Genomic DNA, 20,799 nt, shown 5'->3' on the forward strand with positions numbered 1-20,799 from the left:
GAGGCATTGTTAAATAATACAAATAATTCCCTTATCGCAGGACAAAACTCTCAATTAATAGCAAAATTTTACACTTTATCAATTTGTAAATTGATAAAGTTTAAGTTGTAACTTCTTCACCATGTTAACAATAACAATCTCTATTTGTAAGCAAAAACTCCTACTTTTATAGACCCACTATTAAAAATACATACGTGCCAAACACCTATAAACAAAAACTTCCGCAAATAATCAATTAATTTTTATGAAAGATAGACAGCTACAGCTACAATAGACCAACAAGTGAAAATTTCTTTTCAAACTTTATTTTTCCCCAAACATCGAGTATTTAAGTTGGCTTAAAAGCATTACCAACATGCTAACAAAATATTGGACATGGAAAAATTGACGGTTGACTAACTTAAGGTATGTATGTTTACATTACCGCGGTATAAAATTGATGTATAACAAGCTAGTGGTGGACATTCCATAAATTATTGTTGAATAGTAATGTATAACGGGATTAAAATACATATAATAGCCTGCGTCATCTTAGGTAAGTTGTGGTCAGTTCTGCTTTGCGTATATGGGGAAACTAAAGATTAAAAGAGATTTCTAACTAAATTATTATTTTAGCTCTGCACTGTTCTCAAGAAACAGTGGGACGTCTGACAAAACGTAATGGTTATAGTACGTATCAAACACACGCTGGCCATTCACATAGTAATGGTGCGCTATTTGAGCCTCAAGAGTCGCACTCAATTGCAGAACATGAAGCTGCCGGTGGGGGTGGTAGTGGTTCAGTGGACAACAAATATGACAATAATTACTATGAATACAAATTAAGCTCCTCGAGTGGAGGATCTGGTCATCCCTCTAATGCACCTTCTTATCATTTAGCTAGTGAACCACCCTCCAGTGGTCATAAGTCGGGTTACAGCATAGGCAGTGGTTTGCGTTCAATAGCACAAGGTTCTGCCAATCAAGCTTATACTGCTGTAGCCTCGCAACATGCTGCTGCCAAACAGGCGGCATTTTTGGCCAAAAATAGTTTAGCTCAGGCTGCTTCTCAAGCGGCGGCCACCGCCCAAGCAGCTTTAGAAGGTAAACAGGTGCTGTTAGAGGAATTACAGCACCAAGCAGCAAATGCCCAAAGAGCACTCTCACGAGAACTAGAGCAACTACAGGCCGCTAAAGTGGCTACCAAGTACGCTCAGCAGACAGCTCAGTCGGCTCATAATCATATTTCCGTGCTAACAGCCGCACTCAATAATGCTAAAGCTGTAGCCGAACATGCTGATCAAGCTGCTCAGGAAGTATCCAATCAACTTGCCTCTCAATCAGCGATGGTAGGTCAAGCCAAAACAAGATTAGAGCAAGTGGAGGAACAACTGAAGCAGGCCAGCATAGATTACGAAGCAACAAAAGAGGCTACACTTAAGGCTTCTTCAGCTGCAGCAGAAGCTCAAGTGAATGCCTCAAAAGCAGCGGCTCATGCTACTTTCGAGCTGCACGAAAGTGCGCAAAGTAATTCAGGTGATGATGATTCCTATGAAGATGCCCAACCATTTGAGCATTCTCAACATAGTGGTGGTCCGTCAGGACATTCTTCTATAGATAGGCGTCCGAAGAAATCGAAACGTTCGAATAGAAATGAACAACCATATTGAGATAAACAAAAGATCTTTTAGTAAAGAATGATATTTTTATATGTTCCCTATTAATATTAATGTTCTAACATTGTACTGTATTTGAATAAATAAAAACTTACTGCCTTATTCATAAACATTTATCAAAGGTTTATAGTACAATTTTTGTATGAAAATTTGATTTATAAACCTTTGATAAAAGTTTATGAATAAGACCCTTAAATTATACTGTTAAGTTAAATCAAGGAAAATTTGGTTTAGAAACCTGTAGCTTTGAGCAATTTCCAGAACCGTATGAAATTTGAAAAAAATTATTAGTCAGTGGATGAAGAGAATTTTGAAGAAAAATTTAGAAATAAAAATCCGTTGCACTAAAGTGAACGTAAAGCTATTTGTTCAAAATTCAGATTAATTATAAAAAAAGTAAAAAATTACTGATAAATATGTTTAAAATATAAAATTTCAAGTAATATTTTCCAAATTTTTTATTAAGACATTAATATTATTTTGTAATTTTTTTTTTTGTAATATAAAATTTGGAAAAATACTTTTCAAATTACATATGAAGATTTTTCCTCTTATTTATATTTTTTGTTTTTTCAAAAAATTTAATTTACTTTTATATGTTCCCTATTAATATTAATGTTCTAACATTGTACTTTATTAAATAAATAAAAAATATATTTAAATTGTGAAATTAAATCAAGGAAAATTTGGTCTAGAAACCTGTAGCTTTAAGCAATTTCTAGAATTTTATGAAATTTAAAAAAAAAAAGTGGATGAGAAGAATGTGGAAGAAAATGTAGACATAAAAATCCATTGCACTAAAGTGAGCTATTTGTTCAAAATGCAGATTAATTATAAAAAAAGTAAAAAATTACTGATAAATACTACAGTACGTTTAAAATATGATATTTCAAGAAATATTTTCCAAATTTTTAATTAAACATTAATATTATTTTGATTGTTTTTTCTTTGTAATATAAAATTTGGAAAAATGCTTTTCAAATTACACATTAAGATTTCTCCTCTTATTTATAATTGTTTATCAAAAAATTTAATTTACTGCCTGTTTCACAATGTCGAAACAACATGCTCTTTCTTATAAATGTATTAAAAACTAGATTTTTGTTGTTTTCAATATATTTTTAAAAATGAAAATGTTATTTCACATTTAGAGAAACCGACTGTTAGTTTATAACAACTAAGTTAACGAAATTTGTTTATAAAATACATAATTTTTAAATTTTTTTATAACAATTTACCTAATTTTTTCACTTGTCTCCTTATTTTTTTATTAATTTATTTTTAAATTTCCCTTAAAAATTAATTTTTTTCATATATTTTAACCATATACCCTTGTAGACGTTAATTTCCTTTAATTTCCGTGCTTTAAAACGTCCATTTCCTTTGCTAAACATGATTTCCTCTAATAAATACACATTTTCACGGTGTAAATACGACAAAAATTCAAATATTTGAATTTCAAATAGGAATTTCCTGCCTTCTAACAGGTTTCCGTTTTGTAACTACGACTAGGAAATACAGAAGTGTTATTTTTTTGTTGGTTGACATGTAAACACGGCTAGGCTATTGCAGAGATGTATTTTTACGTCTTAACTGGTGTAAGTACGAGTTTGTGTAAATACGCCTAGGAGTGTAATTACGACCAAGAAAGTTAAACAAACAGCTGATGTTTGTTTACATTTTATTAAAACAAATAGAAAACAACAGAGGAGGTTTTAAAAGAAAAATTATAATTCTTTGAAATTATAAAATATAAATAAAAAAGATGGATAAAGAAGTAAATATAAATTAAAAGTTATTGAATTCTATTGTGATTTTATAAAAAATCGAAGAAAACTAAATTGATTGGAAGAATGTTGGGTGATCTTGAAGGAATTTGAGTTCGCAGCACAAGAAGAGATTAATAAAAATTGGTTCTGGAACGATTGTGTCTCTAAAAGACCTTGTTTTACCAGTAGACTTTTTACACTTTCTTTAAATGAAACTTTGAAGGTTTCATCTGTATTTAGTGTAAAGCATAAGCTTGTGATATACAAATTTGTTCATAAAAATTAATATGTATTTGAATTTTAACAATAACTCACCTTCCGGACCATTTGCAATTGACATCGAGGATCAAACATTTTGATAGACCCTATACGGTAGGGACTTTTTTCTTATAACTGCATTGGCTAAAAAAAAATCAAAATTATTAGTTTTGTATAGTTATAAAACAATATCAAAAACTCACCATCCGGACCAATTGCATCTAACATCGAGGATGAAACACTTAGTGGACACTTCACGACAGGCCACTTTTTTTCTTATAAACACTTTGGCTAAAAAGAAAATAAATAAAAATTATAACATTTTTAGAACAAAAAACAAAAATTATGAAATGTAAAACAAAATCTCTTGGGAAATCTTCTAAAGCCTTAATTTAATAACGAAATCTTGAGGAAATTTCTTCAAAATATTTCTAATTAGAATACTACTATACTCATCTTCAACTATACATTGAAACCAAACAATATTTAAATAACAAAATGCCTAACAAAATATTTTTACGCGAAATTCTACAAATACCAATAGCCTCCCTAATGTCATCTCAACTTTTTTTTATATTTTCAATAGCTAAAAGCAAAAAATCGCAATTTATTTTAAATTTTATCAACAAGAGTTAAAATAATCTAATTATATCATAATTTCATCTTCCGGACCATTAACTTTTGAAATCCAACAAATCACAACTGTCTGTTCTAAGCTTCTATCAACATTTGCTTTAATTTATAAATTTTAACGAACATTGTTCCAATTTCTTTCAAATTTCATTAAGTATATTTATAATTACTCAGTTGTAGTAAAATTCTCCTTCCGGATCATTGACAACTAAAAACAAGGAAGAAGTATTGATCACTTCGAGGTTAAACTTTTGAAAACAAATTAATCATATCTAACAAAATACCTTACAAAACTATTCCACTTGAAGTTCCTAAAAATCAAACACTCTTCCCTAAGGCCGTATTGGAATTGACTTATATTTTTTTACATTTTTATGAAAATTTCCCAATTTTCTTTTCAAATCCAATAAGAATATATAAAATTGTTCAATTATAGCAAAAACTCACCCACCGGACCATAAGCAACCAACATCGAGGATGGGAAACTTTGATGCCCACTTTGAAACAGCGCTGATTAGTCAAATACTACTATACATAGAAACCAAACTATTGCTAACTATCTATACGTTGAAAACAAATTATTCCTAACAAACAAAATGCCCTACAAAGCATTTCCATTTGGAACTTCTAAAATTCAAACACTCTTCCCCAAGGCCGTACTAAGATTTGCTTATATTTTATACATTTTTTTAAAAATTTCCCAATTTTCCTTTAAAATCCAATAAGAATGTGTACAATTATTCAATTATAGCAAAAACTCACCTTCCGGACCAAAAGCAACCAACATCGAGGATAAGAAACATTGATGTCCACTTTGAAACAGCTCTAATTAGACCAATACAACTATACTTTAAAGATCAAACTATTTCTAACTAACTATAGGTTGAAACTAAGTATTCTTAACTAACAAAATCCCTTACAATTCCTAAAAATCAAACACTCTTACCTAAGACCTTACTAAGATTTATCTATATTTTACACATTTTAATGAAAATTTTCAATTATAGAAAAAACTCACCTTCCGGACAATAAGCAACCAACATCGAGGATGTGAAACTTTGATGTCCACTTTGAAACAGCTCTAATTAGAGAAATACTAATTTACTTTAAAGTCCAAGCTATTGCCGACCAATTATAGGTTGTAAACAAATTATTCCAAATTAATAAATTGCCTTACAAAGCATTTCCATTTGAAATCACTAAAAATCCGACACTCTTCCCTAAGACCATACTATGATTTGTATATCTTTTACAGATTTTATTGAAAATTTTGCAAATTCCTCTTGAAATCCATTAAGAACTCTTAAAATTATTCAGTTATAGCAAAAACTCCCCTTCCGGACCATTGGCAACCAACAACGATTAGGAGAATCTTTGATGGCCACTTTGAAACAGCTCTAGTTAGACAAACACAACTATAATTTAAAGTCTAAACCATTGCTAACCAACTATACGATGAAAACGAATTAATGCTAACTAACAAAATGCCTTACAAAGCGTTTACATTTGAAATTCCAAAAAATCCGACACTCTTCCTTAAGACCGTACTAAGATTTGCTTATATTTTATACATTTTCATAAAAATTTCCCAATTTTATTTTAAAATCCAATAAGAATACGTAAAATTTTTCAATTATAGCAAAAACTCACCTTCCAGACCATTGGCAACCAATATCGAAGATAAGACACTTGGGTGACCACTTTGAAACAGCTCTAATTAGACAAACACGACTATAATTTAAAGTCAAAACCATTGCTAACTAACTATACGTTGAAAATAAATTATTCCTAACTAACAAAATGCCTCACAAAGCGTTTCCATTTGAAATTCCTAAAAATCCGACACTCTTCCCTAAGATCGTACTAAAATCTGCTTATATTTTATACATTTTCATAAAAATTTCCCAATTTTATTTTAAAATCCAATAAGAATACGTAAAATTATTCAATTATAGCAAAAACTCACCTTCCAGACCATTGGCAACAATTATCGAGGATAAGACACTTGGGTGACCACTTTGAAACAGCTCTAATTAGACAAATACGACCATAATTTAAAGTCTGAACCATTGCTTACTAACTATACGTTGAAAACGAATTAATCCTAACTAACAAAATGCCTTACAAAGCGTTTCCATTTGAAATTCCAAAAAAATCCGACACTCTTCCTTAAGACCCTACTAAGATTTGCTTATATTTTATGCATTTTCATGAAAATTTCCCAATTTTCTTTTAAAATCCAATAAGAATACGTAAAATTATTCAATTATAGCAAAAACTCACCTTCCGGACCATTGGCAACCAATATCGAGGATAAGACACTTGGGTGACCACTTTGAAACAGCTCTAATTAGACAAATACGACCATAATTTAAAGTCTGAACCATTGCTAACCAACTATACGTTGAAAACGAACTATTCCTCTAACTAACAAAATGCCATACAAAGCGTTTCCATTTGAAATTCCAAAAAATCCGACACTCTTTCCTAAGACCGCACTAAGATTTGATTATATTTTATGCATTTTCATGAAAATTTCCCAATTTTCTTTTAAAAACCAATAAGAATACGTAAAATTATTAAATTATAGCAAAAACTCACCTTCCGGACCATTGGCAACCAATATCGAGGATAAGACACTTGGGTGACCACCTTGAGACAGGTCACCTTTTTCCAAATAAACACTTTACACATAGGCATACACTTTTACAACACATAAACTAACAAAACACTTTTACTAGAACATTTTTATTAGAAACACAACACTTTCCTTGCATACATTAACTTATTTTTTAAACAAACAAAAACAAACTTTAATTTTTTCATAAACAAAAGACCTACAACACTAAACATTTATATGACGCTAACTTTTGCAGCAAAAATTTTAACACTTTTAATAACTTTTGCACTCACATTTCATATTACACATGAAGCCAGCACTTTACTTTACCTATTTATACATTTTTATTTTAGCAAACTTAATTATTTAACTTATTTTTCCACAAATTAATTAAACAATATAACGAAAAACTTTACAAGTGAAGAGATACTGGCGCTTAAACCGTTAGCTGTTTTACACTATTATTAGTAGTGTAGAAACGTTATGGTAGTGTGGCAACGTTAGATCAGCTGTTGGCATTTGTTTTTCTTTTTTCTAACAAGAAAAAGCAGCAGCTGCATGCCGAACATATTAACGTAATCATAAGAAATTTTATACAAATTAGTGAATTAATTACGTTTTGTTGAATTAAATAAATAAAATGGCAAATACAGTTATTAAATATGTGGGCCGTAAAACAGATTTCAAGGGTAAGACATTGTGGGAAATAGTGGGAGACTTGAAAGATTATGGTGTGGGACGTCTGGTCATACGCAACATGTTTCAACGCTACCCGGAGCCTTGCTATTTCAAAATCTTAAAAGTACAGACTGTGGATGAGGTAAAAAATAATTTTTTTATTAAATAAAATTAACTAGAAAACATTTTGAATGCTTTTGTTTTATTTTTTCTTCTAGCAACCCGATACCGCCCGCAAAGTTAAGGTTACTGTGCAAAAAACCTGGCGTGGTGTTACCTTACCCAAACCCATTGAAATCTATAGTACCAGTTACAAACCCGACTATGAATTAGTGGATAAAGAAGATGAACATAAATTTTTACAAAATACCAAAAAAGTTAGTGAAAAAATATTATCCAGGGAGGTGGAATTCCCTCCTTTGCTAAGAGAATTCATTGAACAGGAGACGGGCAAAAAGAATCCCATGATGAAGGTACACTTTAAGGAAAATGACAATAAATTTGTGCGCTTGGCTAAGGAGGGCGAAAAACCCACCATACAAATGGTTATGGGTTTGGGACAACCCTCCGCCGTGGCCCAAAAGTTGTATGAAGGTGTTTTGTAAAATGTTTAGTTTATTGAAGGGTATTGTTGTTTAAATTGTGTTAAACGTGAAATAAATAAAAAATATATAAAAATAAGTGAAGAAATAAAAAAATGTTTCAAATATAAATTCATTGGCCTGACCTGGAAGAAAAGTTTTGTGAAAAAGTTCGAACATCGTAAGTGACTTTATTTAAAAACAGTGTTTCTTGCTTTCAAGATAAAATTCTGCGACAGAATTCACGAATTTCAAACAATTTTGTTTTCGAATCTTTTTCATTTTGAAAAATTATTTTTAAAATTCAAATTGCAACACAAATTTCCATAATTTATCTGTTAATAATTTAGTAGATTTATTAATTACTCTATTATATACATTTAAAAAATGTAGAATTTATTTAATTAATTACTTTCTAACTGGCAATCTCATCTTGACCATTATTTTTCTACATAACCTCCAATATACATTTAATTTTTAAAAAGAAAACATTTACATTATGTATTTTAAAAAAACTACATTTAACTATCAAGCTCATTGTCTGGCCTCCAGTTGACGTAGTTTCCTGGTTAAATTATCCACTTCCAAACCCAAAACATCCAAGTTTTCCTAGAAAACAAAACAAAAAAAAAATTGATAAGCGAAAAAGTTACAACAATTTCTATTAAGTTTTGTTTTCACCTTAAGGGTAATATTCTTGAGCAGTGTATCCTCTAAAACCGCTTGTAGTTTTTTATTAATCTCTAACGACAATTCCAAAGACATGCTTTTATTTTCCACACCCTTAATGCCACCATAAATGGCGGACATAACACCATGACCATATTTGGCCAATTCACTTTTGTTCTGATCACTTTTCGAGGATGTCAAGGCTCCAGCCTGGTCACGCAACATGTAATATTGCACTACTTTGGATTTCTTTTGCAATTCAGCGACTAGCGACAGAGTATGCTGTTCGAGAAAATCTATTTTTTCAGTTTGTCTTGCGGAAGCTTGTTGTAAACGTAAAATACGTTCAACTAAATGTTTCTTGGATGGTCCCTTATTATCATCTTTAAAATCCATTTCGCGTCCCGTCACGGTATCCGATTCGGAAGATTCACTACCCCGTCTACTACCCGCCGCACTTTGTCCTCCCGTTGTACTAATACTACTTTGACGGCTGTGAGTTCTTTTCATATCTATTGCTTCTATAGCTGTTAGCTTATCCTCATTTTCCTTTTGATGGTAATGACCATTAGTTTGTGTGGAATTTTGACATCTGGAGCAGATAAAAGTACGATGATTATCGGCATTTTGTTCGGCTGCTCTTTTAAATTTAGCAATTTCTCTTTGAAGTTCTTTAACTATAGTGGCATGTTTATGTTTGGTGGCTTCAAAGTCGCCCAAAACATTTTCCAGCTTAATTTTGGTATTTTCATAAAGTTTCGTTTTTTCCGATAGATGTTTGGCCAATAGTAAACGTTCCTCGTTCTTTTGATTTTGTTCTTGCTTGAGTTGATTTTCCAAAGCGGCATACTTTTCATCATATTCCAAGCGTTCCTTTTTCAATAATTCATTTTCGGCAGCGGTGCCTTGAGCCTATAATTAAAATGAAAACAAAGTTTCAGAACATTTTTTAAGGATAATTTATAATTCTAAATCTCCATTTTTTTGGTTGTAGATTCAGGGGGATTCAGTTGAATTGCAAAAAAAAAAAAACGACGTGGCAACATTCTTTATTCAATTCTTAGTTTTGCAATAGTGCTGTTGTTTAGGGTTGAAGTTGTTGTGTTTATAAAGCATATTAACATGAGAGTGATTCATAGCCTCGGTGGCGCAGTAGGCAGCGCGTAAGTCTCATAATCTTAAGGTCGTGAGTTCGAGCCTCACCCGGGGCATATGTTTTTTGCAAAAATTTTATTTAAAATATTTATTTTATATTTTTTCTAATTTTCATTAAATTCGAATCTTAAGGTCTATAGTTCTAATTCAATTTTAGTTCAGTTCTGGTTCATTTTCAGTTCTAGTTCTGTTCTAGTTCAATTCTAGTTCAGTTTTGATTCAGTTCTGGTTCAGCTCTAGTTCAGTTCTGATACAGTTCTAGTTCAATCTTAATTTTATTTCAAAACTCACCTTAGATTTCAACAAACATATTTGATTTTGTAAATCCACAATACTTTCACTCATTTCCTTGTTAAAACTAAGAAATTCCTTTTCCTTAGCATGTAACTGCTGAAGATCCTGTTCATTGTCTTGTAGTTTTTGTACACACTCATTCAATTCCTGAGTTAAAGAAAAGATTTTGTCTTCGTTTCTAAAATGAACAAAGAAAAATTAAATGAATGAAATAAATAAACAATGAATAAAACAACCAAACTTACAAAGTATTTTGGGTTTTCAACACCTGCAACTCCTCCAATTGACCACGTAATTTGGCAGAATTTAACATTTCTTCACTGTAAGAATTTTGTATATGATTGTGTTCTTCCTGAAGACTATTAAAGCTGCTGAGCAATTGATTTTTCTTATAAAATTAACAATAAAGAAATATTATAAATTTTTTAAATGAAAACTACCACCAGCTTATTATTTATTACCTCTTGAGTTTCCTTATTTAACTGTTCTTGCAGTTGCTTAATGTTTTCCTTCTGTACTTCACACTCTTTAAACAATTTATCTAATTGTTCGGTTTTATTGGAAATTTCATGTTTCAATAAAATGGTTTGTGCCTCAAATTCAATTTTTAATTTTTCTAAAATATATTTCCATTAATGAAAATTACAAAATTGTATTACTTTCCGTGAAACTTACCATTAGCTTTCTCTTCCAATTTATTGGGAGCATTCTTTTCTTCTTCCAATTTCTTTTCCAAAGCCTTTTAAGTAAAAACAAAGTAAATTTAAATACTTTTATAGGTGTTTTCTTTTTGTATAACAACTACTTACCAATTTAGCTTCGGTTTCCATATTTAATTTGTTCATATGATACTTTAGTTTTGATTCCAAGTGCCCATAATCGGTTTTAAGTTTTTCACATTCTCTTTGGTATTTACGTACTTCATTGCACTATTGTTGTATTGATATTTTCAATATTAATTTTTTTAAATATGTAGGATTTTTTTATTATTTTACCTTTTCATCCATTAGATAAGTAACACGAGACTTTTCTTCATTTAATGCCTGAAACTTGGTGGTGTAGTTTTTGATTTCTTTCCTAGCATCGGCCAGTTGCTTTTCCACCATTTCCTTTTCTTTTTTGGCATCTATTACGGATTTTTCTTTCATGGCAAACTTTATGACTGTGGACTCTTTTTCTTTATTGGCAAGATCTTTTTCTTTCCGAAACTGAAAGTATAATGTATTGATGAAGCTAGAACTAAACTAGAACTGAACTAGAACTGGACTAGAACTGAACTAGAACTGAACTAGAACTGAACTAGAACTGAACTAGAACTGAACTAGAACTGAACTAGAACTGAACTAGAACTGAACTAGAACTGTACTAGAACTGAACTAGAACTGAACTAGAACTGAACTAGAACTGAACTAGAACTGAACTAGAACTGAACTAGAACTGAACTAGAACTGAACTAGAACTGAACTAGAACTGAACTAGAACTGAACTAGAACTGAACTAGAACTGAACTAGAACTGAACTAGAACTGAACTAGAACTGAACTAGAACTGAACTAGAACTGAACTAGAACTGAACTAGAACTGAACTAGAACTGAACTAGAACTAGAACTGAACTAGAACTGAACTAGAACTGAACTAGAACTGAACTAGAACTGAACTAGAACTGAACTAGAACTGAACTAGAACTGAACTAGAACTGAACTAGAACTGAACTAGAACTGAACTAGAACTGAACTAGAACTGAACTAGAACTGAACTAGAACTGAACTAGAACTGAATTAGAACTGAACTAAAACTGAACTAGAACCTTGATGAAGTGGTTCATAGAAAGATGGAGAGTTTAACTTACCGCCTCTTTTTCCTTTTCCAAAATGGCATTTTCTCTTTGGAACAGTGTAATCATATTGTCTTTTTGCTGCAAAGCAGCTTTTAACTGTTCCATTTGTTGTTCGTATTGTAACATTTGTTGTTGTAATTTCAAATCACAATCTTCATGTTGTACTTTTGCATTATTTACCTCCATAACTTCATCATGCTTTTCTGTCAAATCGGAGTAACGGACAGAGGGAGAATTGTTTACAGACGAAGAGGTAGAAACACTTGTTGGTTTAGTTTGGCCATTGCCTTCACCCACATCATGTTTGTTGCTTTCGTTGCTGTTGTTGGCATTTGAGACATTCTCTTGTGAATTTGTTGCTTTTGTTATTGTGACCGTTTCATCACCCTCCTCTACTTTTCCATTAATGACAGACGTTATTGATTTTTGTACTTCTTCGGTATTTGCGGGAATTTGAGTGGTATTTACAACATTAACTGTTGTGGTGTTATCATTAAAACTTTCTTCATTCATTATTTCTTTTCCCGTTGATGGCTGCTCCACTTGTTCCCCCCTTAGCAGATGAACGTCTGTTGCAGAAATATCTGCTGACGTTAATTGTTTTTGTTCACTTTGTATGGAATGTTGTTTTTCAAGATTTTCATCACATTTTGTGATATTATTTATAAATTCTTCTCTTTCCATGTTTTCAGTTACTTTAACTTATCTAGTGTTTTAAATTTATTATTAAATTTAATAATTTTATTTGTTTATTTAATTAATTGCATTTTTATGTTTTTTTTTTCTACGTGATTGTTTATTGTAAAAAATTTCACCGAATTCTTTTGATAGCAGTGTTGCTAATTCAGCATTTGCTCTTAGGAATTCAGCGATAAAAACGTCAATTTATTTATTAGCGAGATTTTCTGGCATTTGTATAGTGTTGCCATTTGTGCTTTTTAAATACATTTTTATTGAATTTTAAAATTTATTTTATATGTATTAAACAATTGTGATTCATCATCACACAGAGCAAATGGCTAAAATTAGAAAAAAAAAACTACCAAAGAGGGGAAAATGTAGAAATTTCGATTTATTGAAAGTCATTTAAACAATTTATATAAAGTTTTTAAAATATTTGAAATTCGTGTACTAAGGCCTATATAGGACCAAATTCGATAAGGTTTTTAAAATACATTACAACACGGAATATAATTCATAAAATAGGGAATATAGTACTACTATTTAACAGGGAATATTTTGAAAACTTTATCTCCGAAACAGTCGAAAAAAGTAACCATTTTCTTAGAGCTTTCCACAAAGAAAAAAACTGTTTTATCGTTCTGAAATACGATTTTCAGTTTAATAACGATAAAAAGCGAATAATGTACAAAACAGCTCTTAAATCTTTATTAATTCCAAAAAAATGTTTAATGTCTTTTAAATATAACAGAAATTGCAAGCATTCGCCAAAGTGTAAACACGCCCTAGAAACAGCTGTAAAATACAGTGTTGTAAAGTGTAAGAAAAACTAAAGGAAAAAACAGCTGCCAAACAAATGTGAGTTGTTGTTTTGAAAAATTTCACCAATTGTTGCTTATTTTCTTAAATTAATAAAAGTTTAATAATAAATAATTTACAAAAATACAGAAAATGGTTTGTGCTCTAGGTATAGAAGGCAGTGCCAATAAAATTGGTATAGGCATTACCAAAGATGGAGAAGTTTTGGCTAATGTCAGAAAAACCTACATAACGCCACCGGGTGAAGGTATTTTTTTCATTTTTTTTTAATGTAAGAATTTCATCATTTACATTTTATTAAAGGCTTCCTACCCAAGGAAACGGCCAAACATCATCGCGAACAAATTTTGGAGTTAATCAAGGAAGCTTTAAAAACTGCACAAATGACTGCCGCCGATTTAGATGTTATTTGTTATACGAAGGGGCCGGGTATGGCGCCACCTTTATTAGTTGGCGCCATTGTAGCGCGTACTCTATCTTTGCTGTGGCAAAAACCTTTGCTGGGTGTTAATCACTGTATTGGCCACATAGAAATGGGACGCTTTATTACGGGAGCCAAAAATCCCATTGTTTTGTATGTTAGTGGTGGTAACACCCAAGTGATTGCCTACTCAAATAAACGTTATCGTATTTTTGGTGAGACTATTGATATTGCTGTAGGAAATTGTTTAGATCGTTTTGCCAGGATTATTAAGCTGTCGAATGATCCTAGTCCTGGTTATAATATCGAACAATTGGCCAAGGAGGGTAAACAGTTTGTTAAGCTGCCCTATGTGGTAAAAGGTAAGTAGAAAGTTGAGAACAAGTTATACAATTAAGGATAAGATTCATAAGTTGTAATTATCCTACATGCGATATTTGGCTACTAGCAAACTTTGCATAAGATTTTTTAATTCATGAGCTAAGTACGGCTTAAGAATAACAATAATTTTTTGCAGGTTAATATTATGAATTTTATTTCATTGCAGGTATGGATGTTAGCTTTTCTGGCATACTTTCACACATTGAAGAAATTGCCGATCCCTCGAAAAGGCGCAATAAACGTAAAAAGGCTGATGAACCTGAAGAACCAGAATATACCAAAGCTGATCTATGTTATTCCCTACAAGAGACCATATTTGCCATGTTAGTTGAGATTACAGAAAGAGCCATGGCTCATTGCGAATCAAATGAGGTAAATATATAGACTAGACTATAAACTAAATTATAGAATAAACTATGTACTAGACTATAGACTATAAAGTAGACTATAAACTAGACCGTAGATTAGACTATACTAGACTATATATAGACTATATACTAGACTATAAACTAGTTGATAAATTAATAATAAGAATATACTCTCAACACGTTCGCAAACATCGATCTAAATCAAGACCCATTTACTTTAAATTTTATATTTTTAACTTAATTTAAAGGTACTTATCGTGGGTGGTGTAGGCTGTAATGAACGTCTACAGGATATGATGCGTATTATGTGTGAAGAAAGAGGTGGTAAACTATTTGCCACCGATGAACGTTATTGCATAGATAATGGCTTAATGATAGCACATGCTGGCGCCGAAATGTTTAAGGCAGGCACTCGAATGGAGTTCGAAGATTCTTTTGTAACACAAAGATATCGCACCGATGAGGTGTTGGTAACCTGGCGAGATGACTAAATCAACAACAGTTAACATATTTTTTTATAATAAAGGACTTCTCTATCAAGATAAACAACAATCAAGATATTTTAAAAAGAACAATAACAGGTATGTAAATATTTATTTTAAAAATGAAATCATAAAATTATTAAGCTTCTTATTTGCTATCACATTTGAAAAGAAATAATTATCTTTCGTACACCTCTTATTCATTTAATTCCTTCTCTATACCCGTCCAATAACGTTTCATATCAATGGGAAACAAACGTTTTCCCTCTATAATATAAACAGAGCCATTTTCTTGTTTCTCCAAAGCACTTAAAATACAGCGTGAAACATCAGCAGCACTTTGTTTATTTAAACGATCTAATACCAAATACGATTCATCACTCATTTCTGGAAATAGCATTTTTTCAGTGAAATTGGTAAACATATCGGTAATGGTAGCGCCTGGACAAACTGTTATAAACTTAACACCATGACGTTGGTAATAAATTTCTTTCTTCATAATTAAAAACAAAAAACAATGAACTCTTGTACTCAATAATTAAAAGAAATTACAAAATTTTACTTACTCCCAAGCAGCGAGTAAAATTAATAATTCCTGCCTTTGTGGCCGCATATATTGGCACCAAAAACATGGGATCTAAACCCACCACTGAGGCCATGTTGCATATTAAGCCTCCTTTGCCACCCTTTTCCTTACTCATTGCTTTCATGGCATTTAAACTGGAATTAATCATGCCACCCAAGTTTACCATTAAAGTACGTTGAACATCTTGATCGTTGAAAAGACCAGCCACATTAACCACTATATCCAAATGGCCAAAAGTTTTTAAAATTTCCTCATAGGTAGCCTCAATACCCTTAGCATTGGCCACATCCATTTTGATTAACAACAAGTGTTGAGCTGGAAAGGCAGCTCTTAAAATAACTATCTCTTCCAAGTTGTCCTGTAAATCTATTATGGCCACTTTCTGTAATAAAACTCCCATTAAATTTTATTCAGTTTCATTAAAATCTTCAACTTACATGTACATCATGCATTAGCAATTGTTTAACCACTTGTAAGCCTATGCCATTGGCACCGCCTGTTACTATAGCATGTTTTCCCTTAAAAGCCATCTTGTATTTAATACTTTCCACGATTTTTAAATGTATATCCTTTTCCTCTCTTTGTATTGTCTTCAAACGCCAAATATTAAAATAGCAATCCAGTTTGGTCTTTGTTGCGTTGGCGTTCAACTTAAAATGCGGTTAAAATATACAATTGAGGTCGATTTTATATATCTTTTTCCAAGAGTGTTATTTGATATTCCCCCATTGTTTTTTTTTGCATATTCGTAAAGATTACTTAACTTTTCATAACATGTAACCATACATTACAGGTGTAGTTGTAGATATTAATTTCAAATTGTAATGATTACTCTCCCCGTTCAATGAGCTGTTGAATTTTTGTAGTTTTTGTTTAATTTTTTCATAAGAAGAAATACATTTATTTGGTTTTATTTACAGTGTCTAGTTAACTGTGTTTTGTTGAACTTTTTTAACAAAATGTTTAACCTCTGATTACAGTTACTAAGAGGAATTTTTAATATAGTTTTAAAATTAAGTGTAATATTTTAACCACTGTCGCTCTACTTAAAGTAATTTTCACTCAATTGTTTTTGAAATTGAATTAAAATGAGTTGGACGGCTGCAGTTATATTCTTCTGTGTTAATTGAGAATTAAAGTTTTTTTGCAGATAATATTTTTATTATTATTTGGAAAATATGCATTTTCATTATTTTGAAAGGAATTATGGTCCGATAATCCTCCTGGACAAAGTTCCTTAGAATTTTACAATCAGAGTTTCAGTTTGCAAGATATTTGGATCTAAATTCGATGAACGCCTGTAAATGAGACAGAAACTCATTCAGCGTTTCACTTCATGATCCTAGCCATCGTTCACCTATTCCAAGTCACCGTATGGGATTTTCCCGACCATCAGGTTAACTTTCTCTAGTTCCATTCCCTTTATAGCAAGTAATACAACTAGAACTAACTAGAACTGAACTAGAACTGAACTAGAACTGAACTAGAACTGAACTAGAACTGAACTAGAACTGAACTAACTGAACTAGAACTGAACTAGAACTGAACTAGAACTGAACTAGAACTGAACTAGAACTGAACTAGAACTGAACTAGAACTGAACTAGAACTGAACTAGAACTGAACTAGAACTGAACTAGAACTGAACTAGAACTGAACTAGAACTGAACTAGAACTGAACTAGAACTGAACTAGAACTGAACTAGAACTGAACTAGAACTGAACTAGAACTGAACTAGAACTGAACTAGAACTGAACTAGAACTGAACTAGAACTGAACTAGAACTGAACTAGAACTGAACTAGAACTGAACTAGAACTGAACTAGAACTGAACTAGAACTGAACTAGAACTGAACTAGAACTGAACTAGAACTGAACTAGAACTGAACTAGAACTGAACTAGAACTGAACTAGAACTGAGCTAGAACTGAACTAGAACTGAACTAGAACTGAACTAGAACTGAGCTAGAACTGAACTAGAACTGAACTAGAACTGAACTCGAACTGAACTAGAACTGAACTAGAACTGAGCTAGAACTGAGCTAGAACTGAACTAGAACTGAACTAGAACTGAACTAGAACTGAACTAAAGAACTGAACTAGAACTGACAACTAGAACTGAACTGAACTGAACTAGAACTGAACTAGAACTGAACTAGAACTGAACTAGAACTGAACTAGAACTCAACTAGAACTGAACTAGAACTGAACTAGAACTGAACTAGAACTGAACTAGAACTGAGCTAGAACTGAGCTAGAACTGAACTAGAACTGAACTAGAACTGAACTAGAACTGAACTAGAACTGAACTAGAACTGAACTAGAACTGAACTAGAACTGAACTAGAACTGAACTAGAACTGAACTAGAACTGAACTAGAACTGAACTAGAACTGAACTAGAACTGAACTAGAACTGAACTAGAACTGAACTAGAACTGAACTAGAACTGAACTAGAACTGAACTAGAACTGAACTAGAACTGAACTAGAACTGAACTAGAACTGAACTAGAACTGAACTAGAAACTGAACTAGAACTGAACTAGAACTGAACTAGACTGACTGAACTGACTAGAACTGAACTAGAACTGAACTAGAACTGAACTAGAACTGAACTAGAACTGAACTAGAACTGAACTAGAACTGAACTAGAACTGAACTAGAACTGAACTAGAACTGAACTAGAACTGAACTAGAACTGAACTAGAACTGAACTAGAAACTGAACTAGAACTGAAACTAGAACTGAACTAGAACTGAACTAGAACTGAACTAGAACTGAACTAGAACTGAACTAGAACTGAACTAGAACTGAACTAGAACTGAACTAGAACTGAACTAGAACTGAACTAGAACTGAACTAGAACTGAACTAGAACTGAACTAGAACTGAACTAGAACTGAACTAGAACTGAGCTAGAACTGAGCTAGAACTGACTAGAACTGAACTAGAACTGACTAGAACTGAACTAGACTGAACTAGAACTGAACTAGAACTGAACTAGAACTGAACTAGAACTGAACTAGAACTGAACTAGAACTGAGCTAGAACTGAACTAGAACTGAACTAGAACTGAACTAGAACTGAACTAGAACTGAACTGAACTGAACTGAACTAGAACTGAACTAGAACTGAACTAGAACTGAACTAGAACTGAACTAGAACTGAACTAGAACTGAACTAGAACTGAACTAGAACTGAACTAGAACTGAACTAGAACTGAACTAGAACAGAACTAGAACTGAACTAGAACTGAACTAGAACTGAACTAGAACTGAACTAGAACTGAACTAGAACTGAACTAGAACTGAACTAGAACTGAACTAGAACTGAACTAGAACTGAACTAGAACTGAACTAGAACTGAACTAGAACTGAACTAGAACTGAACTAGAACTGAGCTAGAACTGAACTAGAACTGAACTAGAACTGAACTAGAACTGAGCTAGAACTGAACTAGAACTGAACACGAACTGAACTAGAACTGAACTAGAACTGAGCTAGAACTGAACTAGAACTGACTGAACTAGAACTGAACTAGAACTGAACTAGAACTGACTAGAACTGAACTAGAACTGAACTAGAACTGAACTATAACGTGAACTAGGAACGGAGAACTAGAACTAGAAGGAACTAGACTGAACTGTAACTAGAACTGAACGTAGAACTGAACTAGAACTAGAACTATAACTAGAACTGAACTAAGAACTGAGCTAGAACTGAGCTAGAACTGAGCTAGAATGAACTAGAACTGAATCTAGAACTGAACTAGAACTGAGCTAGAACTACTAGAACTGAGGGCTAGACTGAACTAGAACTGACCTAGACAACTGAACTAGAACTGAACTAGAACTGAACTAGAACTGAAATGAACTGGAACTGAACTAGACTGAACTAGATACTGAACTAGCACTGAACTAGAACTGAACTAGAACTGAGCTAGAACTGAACTAGAACTGAAGGCTAGAACTGAACTAGAACTGAACTAGAACTGAACTAGAACTGAACTGAACTAGACTGAACTAGAACTAACTAGAACTGAACTAGAACTGAACTAGAACTGAACTAGAACTGAACTAGAACTGAACTAGAACTGAACTAGAACTGAACTAGAACTGAACTAGAACTGAACTAGAACTGAACTAGAACTGAACTAGAACTGAACTAGAACTGAACTAGAACTGAACTAGAACTGAACTAGAACTGAACTAGAACTGAACTAGAACTGAACTAGAACTGAACTAGAACTGAACTAGAACTGAACTAGAACTGAACTAGAACTGAACTAGAACTGAACTAGAACTGAACTAGAACTGAACTAGAACTGAGCTAGAACTGAACTAGAACTGAACTAGAACTGAACTAGAACTGAGCTAGAACTGAACTAGAACTGAACACGAACTGAACTAGAACTGAACTAGAACTGAGCTAGAACTGAACTAGAACTGAACTAGAACTGAACTAGAACTGAACTAGAACTGAACTAGAACTGAACTAGAACTGAACTGAACTAGAACGGAACTAGAACTGAACTGAACTAGAACTGAACTAGAACTGAACTAGAACTGAACTAGAACTAGAACTGAACTAGAACTGAACTAGAACTGAGCTAGAACTGAGCTAGAACTGAGCTAGAACTGAACTAGAACTGAACTAGAACTGAACTAGAACTGAACTAGAACTGAACTAGAACTGAACTAGAACTGAACTAGAACTGAACTAGAACTGAACTAGAACTGAGCTAGAACTTAACTAGAACTTAACTAGAACTGAACTAGAACTGAACTAGAACTGAACTAGAACTGAACTAGAACTGAACTAGAACTGAACTAGAACTGAACTAGAACTAAACTAGAACTGAACTAGAACTGAACTAGAACTGAACTAGAACTGAACTAGAACTGAACTAGAACTG

The 20,799-nt window shown here is 32.3% G+C and overlaps 5 protein-coding genes and 1 non-coding gene across 6 annotated transcripts; 4 read left to right on the top strand and 2 right to left on the bottom strand.

Moving 5' to 3' along the window:
• Positions 1-489: 489 nt before the first annotated feature.
• Positions 490-1,649, top strand: LOC119602044. The gene is made up of 2 exons (XM_037953371.1): positions 490-535; positions 616-1,649. Exons 1-2 carry the CDS (start codon positions 490-492, stop codon positions 1,647-1,649), a joined length of 1,080 nt encoding a protein of 359 aa, XP_037809299.1.
• A 5,653-nt stretch (positions 1,650-7,302) lies between these two features.
• LOC119602049 lies at positions 7,303-8,311 on the top strand. Its single transcript, XM_037953377.1, has 2 exons — positions 7,303-7,755; positions 7,832-8,311. The coding sequence occupies exons 1-2, from the start codon at positions 7,576-7,578 to the stop codon at positions 8,216-8,218; spliced, it is 567 nt and encodes a 188-aa protein (XP_037809305.1). The 5' UTR covers positions 7,303-7,575; the 3' UTR covers positions 8,219-8,311.
• A 258-nt stretch (positions 8,312-8,569) lies between these two features.
• On the bottom strand, positions 8,570-12,984 carry LOC119602048 (coiled-coil domain-containing protein 186). The gene is made up of 9 exons (XM_037953375.1): positions 12,162-12,984; positions 11,308-11,520; positions 11,122-11,241; positions 10,988-11,051; positions 10,774-10,928; positions 10,558-10,700; positions 10,310-10,490; positions 8,876-9,775; positions 8,570-8,803 (listed from the first exon to the last, which is right to left on the bottom strand). The coding sequence occupies exons 1-9, from the start codon at positions 12,831-12,833 to the stop codon at positions 8,729-8,731; spliced, it is 2,523 nt and encodes an 840-aa protein (XP_037809303.1). The 5' UTR covers positions 12,834-12,984; the 3' UTR covers positions 8,570-8,728.
• Trnam-cau lies at positions 10,002-10,074 on the top strand. Its single transcript has one exon. It is a non-coding gene; the product is annotated as a tRNA-Met (tRNA).
• Positions 12,985-13,598: 614 nt separating the features above from the next.
• LOC119602080 (probable tRNA N6-adenosine threonylcarbamoyltransferase) lies at positions 13,599-15,371 on the top strand. Its single transcript, XM_037953406.1, has 5 exons — positions 13,599-13,688; positions 13,779-13,896; positions 13,953-14,432; positions 14,618-14,823; positions 15,068-15,371. Exons 2-5 carry the CDS (start codon positions 13,782-13,784, stop codon positions 15,308-15,310), a joined length of 1,044 nt encoding a protein of 347 aa, XP_037809334.1. The 5' UTR covers positions 13,599-13,688; positions 13,779-13,781; the 3' UTR covers positions 15,311-15,371.
• A 6-nt stretch (positions 15,372-15,377) lies between these two features.
• Positions 15,378-16,562, bottom strand: LOC119602081 (alcohol dehydrogenase). The gene is made up of 3 exons (XM_037953407.1): positions 16,325-16,562; positions 15,868-16,269; positions 15,378-15,794 (listed from the first exon to the last, which is right to left on the bottom strand). The coding sequence occupies exons 1-3, from the start codon at positions 16,415-16,417 to the stop codon at positions 15,498-15,500; spliced, it is 792 nt and encodes a 263-aa protein (XP_037809335.1). The 5' UTR covers positions 16,418-16,562; the 3' UTR covers positions 15,378-15,497.
• Between the last annotated feature and the right edge of the window lie 4,237 nt (positions 16,563-20,799).

The sequence above is a fragment of the Lucilia sericata genome, unplaced genomic scaffold (assembly GCF_015586225.1).
Source record: "Lucilia sericata isolate MDLA Ls3-8-SP2 unplaced genomic scaffold, ASM1558622v1 Contig000207F_arrow, whole genome shotgun sequence".
Classification (NCBI taxonomy): Eukaryota; Metazoa; Arthropoda; class Insecta; order Diptera; family Calliphoridae; genus Lucilia; species Lucilia sericata.